This window comes from Culicoides brevitarsis, chromosome 2 (assembly GCF_036172545.1).
Source record: "Culicoides brevitarsis isolate CSIRO-B50_1 chromosome 2, AGI_CSIRO_Cbre_v1, whole genome shotgun sequence".
In the NCBI taxonomy this organism is placed as follows: Eukaryota; Metazoa; Arthropoda; class Insecta; order Diptera; family Ceratopogonidae; genus Culicoides; species Culicoides brevitarsis.
This window is the reverse complement of record NC_087086.1, coordinates 29,889,994-29,904,787: the sequence shown is the minus strand read 5'-3', so window position 1 is coordinate 29,904,787 and position 14,794 is coordinate 29,889,994. Positions and strand designations below refer to the sequence as shown.

Genomic DNA, 14,794 nt, shown 5'->3' with positions numbered 1-14,794 from the left:
CTAATTTAATTAAAATTTAATTTTAAAAAAATAATTAATATTTTAATAATTAATTTAACTTAATTTTAAATAAAAAAAAGTATCGTTTGAAAAAAATATTTTTTAATAAAAAAATTAACTTAATAAATTAATTTTTTTCATTAATTTAATTTCAATCAATTTAATTTAATTTTCAAAAAAATAAATTTAAAAAAAAAATAATTTTATAATTTTAAAAAATTAATAAATAATTTTATTTTTTAATAAAAAATAATAATAATTCATTAATTATTTAATATTTTTAAATTTTTAAATTATTTTTTTTGTAAAAATATTCTCACCTAAAAATGTATTATTTTTATCTGAATTTCTTCTTTTAGCGTACAAATAATTTTCTTTTAAAGCAAAAATAAAAAAAAATAAATTTAATATTTTTTTAATTTATTCGTATAATAAATTTTAATTCCTAAATATAATAAAAGAAAGCAAAATGAACGTTATTTACATTCTCTAAGTACAAAATTTAAGTAAAAAAAAATTTTTAAGTATCTAAATTTTTTTTTTTATAAAATAACTTACATCTAAGTACTAAAGTTTGTGTGATAATTCGACGTAAAATGCAAAATTTTCATGTAAAATTACTATTTTTTAAAAATTATTGTTCCTTTCTAATCGTTGGAAGCACGTGATTTCGTATAAAAAAAATTTTTTTATCGGCAGTTTAACTGCCATTTCTCTCTTTTTCGATTTCCATTTTACTCTTGTAATGACTTTTCTCGCCTGCAGTTGGAGGTAAAACAGGAATTCCCACAGGCAATGGCGGCGCCTTCTTCCTCGATGGCGAACTAGCGAGCGGCGTCAACTCTTTCTGCTCTCTCCGTTCCATCGTTCGTGCCGGTGCACTGCCTTCGCGTCGCTCAACATCAAAACTCGTCGTTCTTCCGAGCAAAATAACCAGTTGAATGGCACAGAACAATCCGAAACTCTGAAATTTAATGAATGGAAAATATAATTTACCGTTTTTGTGTGTCATTATTTCATGTCGAATGCGATAAATAAATTAAGAGAGGCCAGAGGAAATGTATGAGAGCCATAAATCTCGCGGCAATCAAAACTCCGAGAGACATTAGCGTGCGCGGTCGATGCAGCTGTTGGAATTTATTTTTGTTTCTAATTCGGTTAAATAATATCATCACAAACGCACGACGACGACGACAAAAAGTGATGCATTGTTAATGTTCCACGTTTATTTTTAAATGTTTGACAAGCGCGCTAACATGTAAACAGCATCAATCCACACAGAAAAACGTTCATTAAGAAAATTTTTTTTCCATCACTAACCTGTAGAACGGCACATGCGATTGCCGTCAACGCGCATATCAGTAATCCCTTCCGATTGTCCTCGGATAACGCTTGTAAACATCCCCGTTGGAAGACATGTTTGCAAAATGGCTCGTGCGGATCCTCGGATTGACTGCAACACGCCCATGGAATTGCTGGTTGGGAAGCACGTTGCGACGCATGACGATAATCCATGACACCGAAGATCCCACAGCATTTCATGTCGGTCTGAAGGCGATTCCAAATGTGATTTGTGTCACTTTGGTTTCGGAAATACTCATGGAACGAATTGGAAATTTGATATTCGGCAGCGGAGGGCAGAGATTCTCGAACTGACACGGCATATCCGCAAATCCAGAACTGCACGCAAAGTAACGCGACTAAGCCGACACTGAACTAAAAGAAAATTTATCAGGATAAAAAAATTTTTGATGAAAAATAGGATTTACTTACAACTGTCAGGTAAGAACGATGCTTTTTTGCAGCTGCATTCCAGCCAAACCAAGATAAGAGAAAGACAGCTGGTCCCGAAAGGAGTAAAATAATGGCAGGCCAATAAAATGCATCATATGTGATTGACTTGTAGCGCATATGCATGTAGATAAGTCCCCCTCCGATCACGATCTGACATGCTCCGACAATCTAAAAACGATAAAAATTCAAAAAAATTACTTAAGGTACTGAAAAAGTCATATCTTACACAAAAAGCGAACGCAAGAAACAACAACTTTAAAGATAACATTTTTTTCTGTTTATTTGTCTAAGAAATCTTTAATGTAACAAGACATCTAAGACCCTCCAACAGTCGTTAAAGACTGACAAAGAAACAAAAATTATGACTCGAGTTCTTTGAAATACAAAAAAAAATCTTCAAAGTACTTGTAGTGAACTCCTGTCTGCGCCATAAGACAATAATAATATTGCACAACGATAATCACAAAGTGTCAGTTGTGGGAACAGATTTCAAAATTCGCGACTTTTTTTTTATTCTACTTGTTCTATATGCGCATAAAATAAAACTAATAACTTATTGTGTCATAATACTCAATTCAAGGTTAAGTTCTGATTTACAATATAAACTAGCAAAACAGAAGCTGAAAAAAAAAACTAAGGTGTTGACTGATTTTTCTCGGTAAGAATAATTATTACATGATATGATGACATGACACCTGTTGGCGCGATGCATGCGTGACATCAAGAAAAATCTTTTGAGAAATTAGATAGTTTTGATTTTTGAAAAAAGAAAATTTTTCGATAATGAAAGAACAAAAGTTTTTTTGATGTTTTTTCCCTTTGTTCTTTCCGTTTCATCGTCGATCAAAATCCATCACGATGAAAAAAGTCATAAACTGAGGCGTTGCACAATAGTAGTACTATCATCATACAATTCTTTGTTTACTTTGAAATCTCATTAGTGTAACGTTACGACGTTGATTTGTACATACAACGCAGTGTGAGAGACATAATTAAACAGATATATTATACACAAACAAATGAAAATGCAGTCTGAAAAAAAAAATTTTTTTTTTCATTTTCTTAGTCATCCTATGTGTTGTTGTTTTCGAGATTTCATTTGGGGAAATTTGGGATAAATTGGTTTAGGCAAATGTCTGTCTGTTTAATGTAGAGTAGAATCAAATTGTAGATACATTTTGTTTATGGATTTTAGGATATGGTTAAAAGTGCCTTATATCATAAAGCTAAGACTCTGTTTGAAAATACAAACTTGATATCGGAAACACAATTAAAAGGTAAGTATAATCCAACTTATAAGTACTTATGTTATTCCTATCATCAATAGCAACCTTAAAAGCCAAGAGCAGATAGCAATGCCCGTTTGTTAGCAAAATTCTCGTAAGCCGGAAAATTATACATGTTTTCAGACCAGTTAAAAAACAGAAGTAACGAAGACTTAATGAAAATATTTCTGATCTTCTGCAACTTAAACATATTTACCGCCTTGGTTTAGATGCGCAATTATGACAACGACAGTAAATAAAATCCCTGTAGTGCTCATGGAAATGATCAGCACAAAATATGTTTCAAATCATTGTATGAAAAGGAGCGCAAAATTATAAAGCCGATAAAAATTGATATGTCAGCTGCGCTCATGAACAGTGCTTGTAAGGGAATGAATGGACTTTTTAATAAAGTATCTAAATATGAGCATTAATAAAAACGATTACACATGGCTACTTCTGTGTTGTGCACATTTCGTACACATGATATTAAAGTACGCAAAGAGTAAATTAGGCAGAAAAGCAGCAGAAGAGCTACTCATCAAAATAAACAACCATTCCTGGTACCTAGGAAGAAAATTGGCTTGGACGAGTACTTTTCAATAACCTTGAAAGAGGAGACCAAATCCATAATCTTCGCAAAACTCCGTCTTTGCCAATAAAGTTAGGAAAAAAGGCTTCAAATGGAAGGAAAATATCGTTTTGAAAATCAATTCGACCTAAGATTTAATAAAAAAAAAATTGACAAATGAAAGATCTGAAGCAGTTATGAAGAGGCAAGTTGTAAATCTCGATCGTTTCAACCAAGAAAATTTCGTAAAAAACATCCCTTGTATTAATGACGCATATAAAAGCAATACACCTTGCATTTGATAAACAAAACAATGTACCTCGAAAAAAGCCAGAGGGTTAAAATTTTTACATCACAGATGATTTCTCTAAGCTCTCTTCAATTTTTTTTTAAATTTCTCATCAAAATATCAAATTCGTGTAATTGTCGATATTTATTTCTATATTTAAAACAAAAATGCGCTCACATTAAAACCTTTCAACTATACATCAAAGACATTATTTCTAACATTGTGTTCTTTTGAAAAATGCCTTTTTCCATTAATTTTCAATATGAACTCATTCAGTCAGTTAATCCAAGAACAAAACAAAAAAATCAAATAAAATGTATTGAATTCTTCATTGAAAAGTGAATTACGAAACACAAAGAAATTTAAATACATTTGAAACGTTAAATTAGGCATGTAAATGTATACGTATGGGGCAATCGTAATCTCGGTAATTGATGACTCAAATATGTATCTAAGACAAATGTCACTAAATTTTTCTCTTAATTCCATGGTTTTAACTTTTACGCGCTCAGAATAGATTTATATAGCATGTCTCTGAGGTCAGAAACGTCAATCACTTCCAAACACTTGCGTCACCCATTAAAACTAAATTTAGAAAAAGATGTTTAGAATTACACTTAGAATGCAAGAATTTTGCAAAAACTCATTGCAAATGTAAACGCAAAACCGCAATATCATCTCTCGTTAGTTCGTTAACATTTCCGCAACGCAAACAGTAGGTTAATATCATAAACATTTGAGAACATTGACAGGCAACATAAAAAGATGAAATAAAAAAGTAGTGAATATTACCCATTATTGTATTACTAAAGTTCTAAAAATGTCTAAGACAAGATATACCACATGTTTATTTTTGTTACTCATAAAATACTGTTAAATTAATTAATCATGAACGATACACCCAGAATTCGTTTTTTGATTTCCGCAAAGTGCGAGTGTATATGAGTCCAAGTTTACGCGATGGATGATCCATATTTCGCCAGATTCGCATTTTTGTTTATGGAAAAAAGAATAACATTGTGTAAATAAATGAGGAGCGAAAGACGATTTTTTAGTAAAATATTTATAAATATCGCAGCAGCGACGAACGACGATACGGAAGATTAGTTACAAGTAATGATTGAGATGAAAAATGATGTTTTTATAAACATACAACATTCATTTAATATGGTGTAAAAGTGTCATGTACTGTAATGGATATCATTAGTTGCAATGATCGTGAGCAGCGAGACAGTGCAAGGTATTTATAGAAGGAACATGATCTAATGTTGCAAGCGAATGAAATGAGATAGATATTGATCTTCATGGTGAAAAAATGAAGTAATTAAAGGAGTCTGCGTTATTAAGTACATTTTTATAACAAATAAGAACGAATGATTGACATGTGTCTGTCTTATCCAGAAAACGTTGTTGGCCTTCAAGCATATGTGCTTTCTAATGATTCATGCAGATTTTCAAAGAAATATGGTATATTCATTAAAGCAATCAAAGTTAATAGAAAAAACGAAGAAATTCGTGATTTTGAGTGCAAATAACTTCTCAGAACATTGCGTGATGAACCTTCTTTACATAGAATAGAAAATTAATTCAAGAATGGTTTCTCATCAAATTAATTTGGCGCCAACATTCAAAAATTGAATCATTTAATAATTTATTTTTGTATTTCAGGTGTTTTAAGGCTTATTATATCTTATTAATCCAAACCAAGTAAAAATTTACAAATTCATCAATTTCAGAGCCCCGTGGGAAATTTGGGGCATTTGGCCCTTTTTAGACCCTCAGAGTCTCAAATAAAAGCCCTTTAAAGATTTTTTAACAGTTTTTCAACTTTTTGTACACTATAAGAAATCCATGTCTCGCACGGTGTCTCGCAAGCTTTCATTTGCGAGACACCGCGAGACACGGCGCGAGACACGGTGCGAGACATGGTGCGAGACACCAGGACAAGAAATTTGGGGGAGATAAAATTTTTAATTTTCAATATTTTTCAATTTTTTAAAAACTTTTTTGATGGATTATGATTAGAAATAGTCAAAGGAAGCGTCAAAACACAAAATTTCCTCATAAAAACTGGTTTTTGACAATTTTTAGAGATTTTTTGATAAAATTGAACAAAATCAACCTTTTTTGGCATCGCAAATTACATTTTTGACTTCCAAAAATACATTGACGTCATAAAAAATCAAAAATTCAAGAAAAAACTTATGTTTTCATCAATTTTTCGAATTTACAAAATTTTTACGGTGTCTCGCATCGTGTCTCGCACCATGTCTCGCGCCGTGTCTCGCGGTGTCTCGCGTCATGTCTCGCAAATTTTCAGGCTTGCGAGACATGGATTTTTTATAGTGTAGTTTATTCGAAACTTTTTTTTAGAAGAATGAAAATTTGAGTAAAATTTATGATTTGCTGTCAAAAATTTCTATATTTTCGATAGAAAAATATAAATGAGCTCAAAAGTTGAATTTTCGTGTTAAAATTGAACTATTGAGCCATAAATATTTAATTTACTCCAATTTTCATTCTTCTAAAAATTTTTTGTCTAAAAAAAACTACATAAAGTTGGAAAACTGTTAAGAAACCTTTTAAGGACTTTTTTTTAGACTCTGACGGTGTAAAAAAGGCCCAAATTTCCCACTGGAAGGGTCAATAGTCTTAAATGACATTAATATAAATATTCCAAGGTTTTTAATCTAAATTCTATACAAATTTAGACTTTCTTTAAAGAGCCAATGAAATTTTTAAAATTGTGACTTTTAGACGAAAATTTAAGAAGCACAGAAAAACATTTGCATCAATTGATCATATTATCGAAGTTTTTTCATTTATCACTAAGTAATCGGAAATCAATATAATTTCGAGTAACTTTCTCAAAAAATCCACTTCAATAATTTGCCACTGTTCAATATATCAAATATCACTTATTCATTAAGAAACTACGAGCTCATCGCTTCAATGCTCCGTCATTCGATCCATGTCAGGTCGTTGATTCACCTTATTTTGAATCACTTTTATGGCACTATACAATCAACATGAACTAGATAAGAAACCCATTTCGAAGTATTTTTTTTAAATATCTTTTCAAAATAATCTTCAAATATGGCTATCTATCTATGTTATACAACAATATACTGACAATAATAATAGATAATTGTTTCTGTATTTTATTTAAAAAAAAGTGTCAGGAAACCACTGCATAACTTTAGATATATGTACATTCATTAAGTAGGTACACCAAAGTATAATATTTGTGTTATCTAATGTTTAGATTTCTTTGTCGCCTTTTCGTTAACCTTCAAAAGACATTTTTCGACGTAAATCAATTAAAATCACTTTTTTTCGAAAACAATACAATTCATTTAAATTCAATAAATGAAGTTCTCTTGTTTCTGACCCACAAGTACGTGCTTTTGTGTTACCTGAATACATGTAAATGAAATTTTTATTAACTTTATCAACTGAAACCACTATGTGAAGTTGGTATAATGAACTTGCTGCGTGTTTGCCCGATAATTTTTTTAATTATTAGTTTTTCATTAGTTTTAGCTGTTTTTTTAGCACATTTCCACTAATTCAATTACTTTAATATTCCTCATGATATATGTTAAAACTGTTGTTTCTTGCAAGTCGACAATGATGGTGGTTGTCTAGCCATTTATTGTAAAAACGAGTACTCACCGTCAGCAATATTATATAGGCATATACTAGATATTTCAAACATTTAATTTTTGTTGCTAATTTCATCTTTTACGCAGATTCTTTGTTTTTCGCATCCTTAAAATCACTAAATTTGTATTTTTTTTTATTTTCTAATAAGAAAACATTCCGAAAATTCCTTTTTGTACTCAAAAGTTCAACAATGTATAAAACAGGTCATCGAATTATTTGACTTTTAGCTAAGTGCAACGCGCACATCTTACTCCGACTCGTACGCAAGTAACTCACAGACTGACTGAAACGAATTGGAATCGCGTACAAAGCGGCAGACTAGTTTTCCAAAAAAACGACACGTCGTTGTGTGTGAACAGAATTTACATATTCCAATGTGTGGCTTTGGTTGTGTGAGTGTTTAAAATTTTAAAGTGTAAAAAAAACAAAAAGACCAAAATGAACGCGGTTTGATGTAAAGTGAAGTGAAGTACTTGTAGTAGAGTCGAGTGAATGAAGTGTTTGTGGTAAAAATGAATAAAGAATACTCACCATAATAATAACAAATATTTATAATAAGGTGAAGGTGATACAGGTGGCTGTTCGGTTACTCACGTGGTGAATTGTATTAGAGAGGGAACAAGAGGAATTTAAAGGAAAATATCCGAGAAAAATATTAAAATCCTTTGAATTACAACAAAATTTGACTAAACGAACTACTTAACATTTAAAAACTAGCTTAACAATTGTTCTAACTAATTCAAACCAAGCAAATTTAATAAAATTTTATTTTTTTCAGGAACTTTATCACCAACAAAATGTTAAAAAAAGAAATACTTAACATTAAAAAAATCTTAAAAAGCTTAAAATTCATTCCAATTCATCCAAAACAAGCAAATTTAATGAAATTTTATTTTTTCAGGAACCTTATCACAAAAAAAATGTTTTTAAAATTACTTTTTTCTATATTATATGTTTATTATGTACAATATATATATTATATAATATGTGTATAATATGCATATAATTTATATATAAAATTTTTTTATACAAAAAAAAAAAATCGTAAAAATAACTGTCAAAAAATTTTGAAAAATATTTTTAAATTGATGAAAAAAATTTCAATAAGTGTTTTTGTTTAATTTTTATACAAAAATTATTAAAAATTGAAATTTTTAAAAAAATTTAAGGAAATTCCTTGGAAAAATATGAAATAAGACCAAAAAACGGCATGGGACAAAAAGTTCAAAAAAAATTTGGAGCGGCCTAATCTTAAGTTAAAAATTTAACATTTAAAAAATTTAAAGACGGTTGTGGAAAAATTGCAGGAACCTCGTTTTCGGAAAATTTACAAAAATCATAAAGAAATTTAAAATTTTCAAGAGAAAATTTGGGAAAATTTACAATTTGAAAATTTAACTTTTTTAAAAAATTTACAAAATTGACTTAATTTAGGTTTTTTTTTTTCATTATTTTGAAGTAAAAAATTGTAAATTTAATTTTTTTGGGAAATGATTTTGTATCCCAAAAAAAAAACTTTTACCACCTCTGTAAAGAAAAAAAAATAAACAACAATTTTCATAGTTATAAATTTCTATATTTTATTGACACAGCAATATTTATTTTTTTTTTAATATTTTATTTTCATTGTATCATTTTTTCCATTAATTTCCTTTCAAATGTTTTTTTTTTAGTTACAATTTTTACATATTTATTATTACAAATAATGATATTTATTATTAATTATGCTTTTTTATATAAATTTTAGACATTATTTTATTTATTTTTATGAAAAACCTTTTATTTATTTATTATTATTTTTTTTTGTTAAATTATAAAATTGTTATTGTTAATAATATATAATAATATTGTTTTTGATAATAATAATAATGTTATAGGAAAATTTTTGCGGGTCGATCAATGGTCACATAAAATTTAGCTCTCTTATTTTTTTTTACAGTACAAATATAACTTTTATTTTGTTTCATTATTATAATTATTATTTTTTACATCACATTTTTTATACGCCAGTACAGCTGAATAATTTTTATTTTTTATTAATTTTGTACCTCTACAAACATATTGTTTATAATTTTCTTGTAAGATAAGTATTTTTAGTTTTTTTTTTAGACGAAAGAGATTTGAAAAGTTACGAGGAATATTTATAGCGTGTGTTTCTAATTATTTTTTTAATGTTACATATCAATATGTATGTTTACCAATTTTTTTTATATATTTATCAAGTGGGATGCAAATTTTTATTTAAATTCTTTATAAATATTTTTTATGTTGTAGTAGAGATTAGTTATTAGAGTGTAAAACAGCCATAATATTTCTATATTTTGTGATTTTTTTCCGTTACTTGTAGGTTACTAAATATTTTGTTTTTAAACTTGAGAAAAAAGTATAAAGAATAAGAAAGTAATATAAAATTGTTGTAATTTTTTTTTTATTATTATTGTAATAAAATGTTTTTAAAGAATAATTATTGTTTATAAGTTTAATAGGATTTTCATTGGAATTTGGACTTTATTTCATTGTAATTTATTATTATTATCGCTTTATTACTTTTTTCTTTTATATAAAACATACAAATGTGATTAAAATTCTATATATTCTTAATTGTGATATAATTTGATTTATTATTTGTTTATTTACACATCAATATTTATTATTATTATATTGTTAGTACAAATCTACATCATGTTTATATGTGTACTACAGTCACAAATGTTAAGGCAAAAATTTATATATAATATATATATTGTTACTTTTTCACTAAATATGATTTTTTTTATGTATGTATGGTTTGTTTTGAAATATTTTGTTTTTTTTTAAGTATAGTTTGAAATTTAATGTTTAAAAGTTTCGAGTTTTATAATGTTTAACATTTTTTTATTAAAAAATATTAAACATTATAAAAAGTATACTTTCGAAACTTGCCATGAAAAAAGTTTATATGTATAATAAACATTCACCATTCACAATTATTATGAGTTTTCATCAATATATATTATAATTTTATTTATTTTTTGATATTTTTCAAATCATGCTCTAATATGTTCTAATATTGTAAAAAATTGTCAGGTCCATTATGTATTTTTAAATATATATATATTGAGTGTTATTTATTGTATAAATATAAAATATTCTAAAAATTGGAGTGCGTGAACAGGAAAATAATATATGTTGTTGTATGTATGTAAAAGTTGATTAAAAGCCAATGTACTCTAAAAAGTTATATATGTTGTTATAAATCTATTCGTATGACGGTTATACGTTTACAATAGACAAAAGGTGGTTAGTTTTACATTGTTTAAAAGCGTTTCTTTGTTATGTTTCTTGTTTTAAGATGAGAAAGAGTTTATTAATTATTATGAATTATTTTAATATTGTATTGTTCGTTTTTTTTCAATTATTAGAAAATTATATATATTGGATTTGAGAGTGAATAAAAATGAAAAGTAACTAATATTGATTCGCTAACACTTAAATTTAAAAGTCTTCTTTATATAAGGCTACATAATGTTACATACATATAAAAATGATGAATATTTAAAGTTTTTTTTTGTTCTAAAAAGCTTTTTCATCCTCTATATTTTTTTTTTGAGTTAAAAGCTTTACTAATTTTGAGATTTATATATATTTTGTAATTTTTTTTATAAAACTTTTATTTTTGATGATTATTTATTAAGTTTCTGAAGAAAGACAATAATTTGAATACAAAAAGCTACTTTTTTTCTAACTCATATCCACCAAAGATACACAAAAAGTAGCTGAAATTTGTACTTAGAAAATCACAACACACAAAAAATGAAAACTTTTTCACACTTGCATATGTTATATAATGTTGTTTTTTCCCTTTATATTTCGCTTAGGCCGCTACAGGTCGCTATTAATGAATATTATTATTAATGTTGTTGAGTAATGATTTCTACTTGTTTATTCCATCTTTTGATTATTACTTGTATGTTATGTGAAAACTATGTGTTGTTGATTGATTAAATAATACATATATGTTCTATATAAAGATACAAATTCTAAAAGCTAATTATTGTTAACGTGCCCAAAATCACATTTAGGATTATTTTATTGATGAACATTTATTTTTTTTACCATCAATTTAATAATTTATTTTATTAAATGCTCAAAATATATGTTTGAAAAAATATATAAAATAATAACATACCTTTATAAAAAAAAAAAAAATAATAATATGAAAATAATAAAAAAAATGTTTTTTTTTCCAATGCGTATTTTTTTATATAAGATATATTTTTGATCCATTTATAATAATAATATATAATTAGAATAATAATTACAATAGTTACATGAAATCATAATAAAAACATAATAATAATAATTATTTATATTAATAGTATTAAGCTAATAATGATTCACAAAAGAAAAATAACTTTCCTAATACATGATAAAAAAACTAAATTATATCATAATGCTCATGTTTTGTTTCAGATTTATATATTATATGTTAATTATAAAATAATAAAAAAAAATGTTATGAAAAATTAATGATAATATCAAATTATAATCATTGTTTGTTGTATTTACGGTTGTTCTCTATCTATATTATTGTATTTTTTTTTTTTGTTTAATATTTAGCATATCTATATAATATAATAATATATATTTATTTGTAATAGTGCCAAATTCATCATGTATCATATATATGTTAGTTAGAGACGTGAACGAAATTATTACATTATGTTACGTACATTTTATATAATTCAAATTATTGTTACTTTCTTGATGATTATTTTTTATACTCATTTATTTGTTTATTTATTGATAATAATTAATATAGGATAAACATGACAATACATGTATTTATTAGTTTTTTTTTTGTATTAGACGATGGCTCACAATTAAGAAAAATACTGAAAAGAGGCCATCTTTGATTATATTTTTTTTATTCAATTCACCCAAAATCCGCATTTTATTTTTAATTTTGAAATGATAAACAAATATGTATTTATTTATAAGTTTATGGTACGCTTATCATATATAATATATATTTTTTTGTTTTTTGTTATATTTTAACCCATGTTAATATTATGATTAATATTTTTACGGGGAACCTGAATCTCCTTTCTTATTCTAAATGTGTATTAGATAATCTTTTTGTGTATTTATTTGTTTTATTTTTTTTCACTATAAGTTTATATATTTTTATCATAATTTCCATTCTTTTTTTGTAATTTATAATAATAATAATAAGGTATTTTTTTTTTTAATTAAAATTGATAATAATGTGTTACTTTTCCATTTAATTTTTATGTTTATAATGCATTAACGCAGCAGAATAATAATCATATATATATGTAAAAAAATACTACAGTCTATAGTTTTCTCTAAATATATAAAGTTCATTAAATGTTTTTTTTTGTTTATTAATTTATTATTTATATTTTTTGTTTCTTGTATTTAAATTTATTTTTTTTGTTTAAATCATAATGATTTGATGATAAATGTTAAAAAAAATTAATTTATAATAATAAGTATGCTTATATCACTATGTTTCAGAATTAATTTGTTGTTTTTTATGTATGTTAGGAACACCTAAAAACAAATAATATAATAATAATAATTTTGCTCAATCAATAATAGCATCACTTTTTGTTTGTTAAATATATATATTTTTTATAATTTGTTAATTTTTTTGTATGAAACGTATTATAACGTTATAATTATTCAAAACAAAATTAATTTTTTCCATTGAGAAGAATAAAAATATTTGATTATTTTATAGTGTTCGATAATAATTTGTATGTTTTATATAATAATATGTATTCATTATATATATATTTTTTTTAATATTTTAAAGTTAGACACTCCATCACAAAATAACATATTTTTTTATTTATTTGTAAGATAAACTTGAGACTAAGGGTGTTTTTCTTTCATCTATTTGTATTATTTTTCGTGTTTCTACTATTCATATACGTTTAATAAGTTTGTTTAAAATAAAAAATAATAATATAATTAATGTAGGAATATAATGATAAATGAAACTATGTTCTACATACATATGTGTGTGTTACTTTCTTTGTATTTCCTTATGAATAATATCATTTTTTTTAGTAAATTATTTTCTTTTATTTTTCATTATACATTGTAAGTCTTTAAATTATTTCCTTCTACCCAATCAATTGACATTGACAAAAATAAAATAAAAAACTGATAATAATAATAATTTTAATAGCTACAAACTAATGATTATTTTATTACACAAAGTACATAATTAATTTATGTTAATAATAATATTTATATATATATTTAAATCAAGTGTGTAGAAGGGTTCTTTATAAAAAATTTCATTCCACTTTGATTTGAACAAAAAAGCTAATATAATTTTTAATTAATATTTTTTTTTTAATATAAACACAAAATTTGATATGATTTCATTAATATTTTCTTTAACAATATGTTTAAGTTTTAATTTTTTTTCCTTATAATGATTACTACCATCATTCATTATATTCATATTTAATTGTTCACAGAGTAAAAACATAAACATCAATTATACGGAGAGAATGTTCTTGGTCAAAAAATCGTATTTAGACGGCAAATTAGAGACAAACAATCAAACAAACAGGACGAAAATACTGTGCTGTGAACGTTTTATCTTTCATTTTATCTTCATGTTTATCAATATTTTTTTTTTATCTCTATAAGATTTACAACGATTTAATCTTGAAACCATAAGTTGGCAGGATATGGTCCATGTTTAGCGGCAACTTGTGCGGGACTAAGAGGACCAAAGTGGCTATATTGCGTGGGAAAGGGTAGATGCGCTGGGAGTGGTTGCGTTGGCAAGACCTAAAAGAGTAAGAAGATTTTTTTTTTAATTAGTAAAAAAATCTTCTGAGATGAAATTAAGCTGGAAAATACGAAATAGTTGAAAATTTTTAAAATAATTCTAAAAAAATTGATTTTTAATGTATATTTTTAAGCAATATTAAATTAAATTTAAATTATTTTTTTTCGAAAATTTTTGAGTTTTTCGTATAAAATATTTTTTCAACATAAAATTTAAAAAATTTAATTTTTTTAAAATATTTTTTTAACATAAATATTTAATTTTTTAATTTAAAAAAATTAAATTTAAAAAAAATGAATTTTGTTTAATTTTTTTAAATTTTAAAAAAATTTTTTTTTTTTTAAAATTTTCTTTTGTAAAATTTTAAAAAAAAATTTTAACAAATTTATTAA

The 14,794-nt window shown here is 25.4% G+C and overlaps 2 protein-coding genes across 2 annotated transcripts in view; both read right to left on the bottom strand.

Moving 5' to 3' along the window:
• Positions 1-502: 502 nt before the first annotated feature.
• LOC134831420 (tetraspanin-9) lies at positions 503-7,847 on the bottom strand. The gene is made up of 4 exons (XM_063845147.1): positions 7,595-7,847; positions 1,774-1,962; positions 1,321-1,716; positions 503-964 (listed from the first exon to the last, which is right to left on the bottom strand). Exons 1-4 carry the CDS (start codon positions 7,658-7,660, stop codon positions 701-703), a joined length of 915 nt encoding a protein of 304 aa, XP_063701217.1. The 5' UTR covers positions 7,661-7,847; the 3' UTR covers positions 503-700.
• Positions 7,848-13,897: 6,050 nt separating this feature from the next.
• The window catches only part of LOC134828363 (homeodomain-interacting protein kinase 2), a 30,568-nt gene continuing 29,671 nt past the window's right edge, over positions 13,898-14,794 (bottom strand). Inside the window, exon 7 of the mRNA XM_063841309.1 lies at positions 13,898-14,401. Coding sequence (XP_063697379.1) covers positions 14,270-14,401 — 132 coding nt within the window. The 3' untranslated portion in view covers positions 13,898-14,269. The remainder of the gene's footprint in view (positions 14,402-14,794) is intronic.

Excerpts from the sequence above, each read along its gene's own strand:
- LOC134831420 (XM_063845147.1), bottom strand. The coding sequence starts at position 7,660 with ATGAAATTAGCAACAAAAATTAAATGTTTGAAATATCTAGTATATGCC. Across the intron at positions 1,717-1,773 it reads ATCGTTCTTACCTGACAGTT|TTCAGTGTCGGCTTAGTCGC; the intron begins GTAAGTAAATCC and ends ATTTTCTTTTAG. Across the intron at positions 965-1,320 it reads TCGCATGTGCCGTTCTACAG|AGTTTCGGATTGTTCTGTGC; the intron begins GTTAGTGATGGA and ends ATTAAATTTCAG.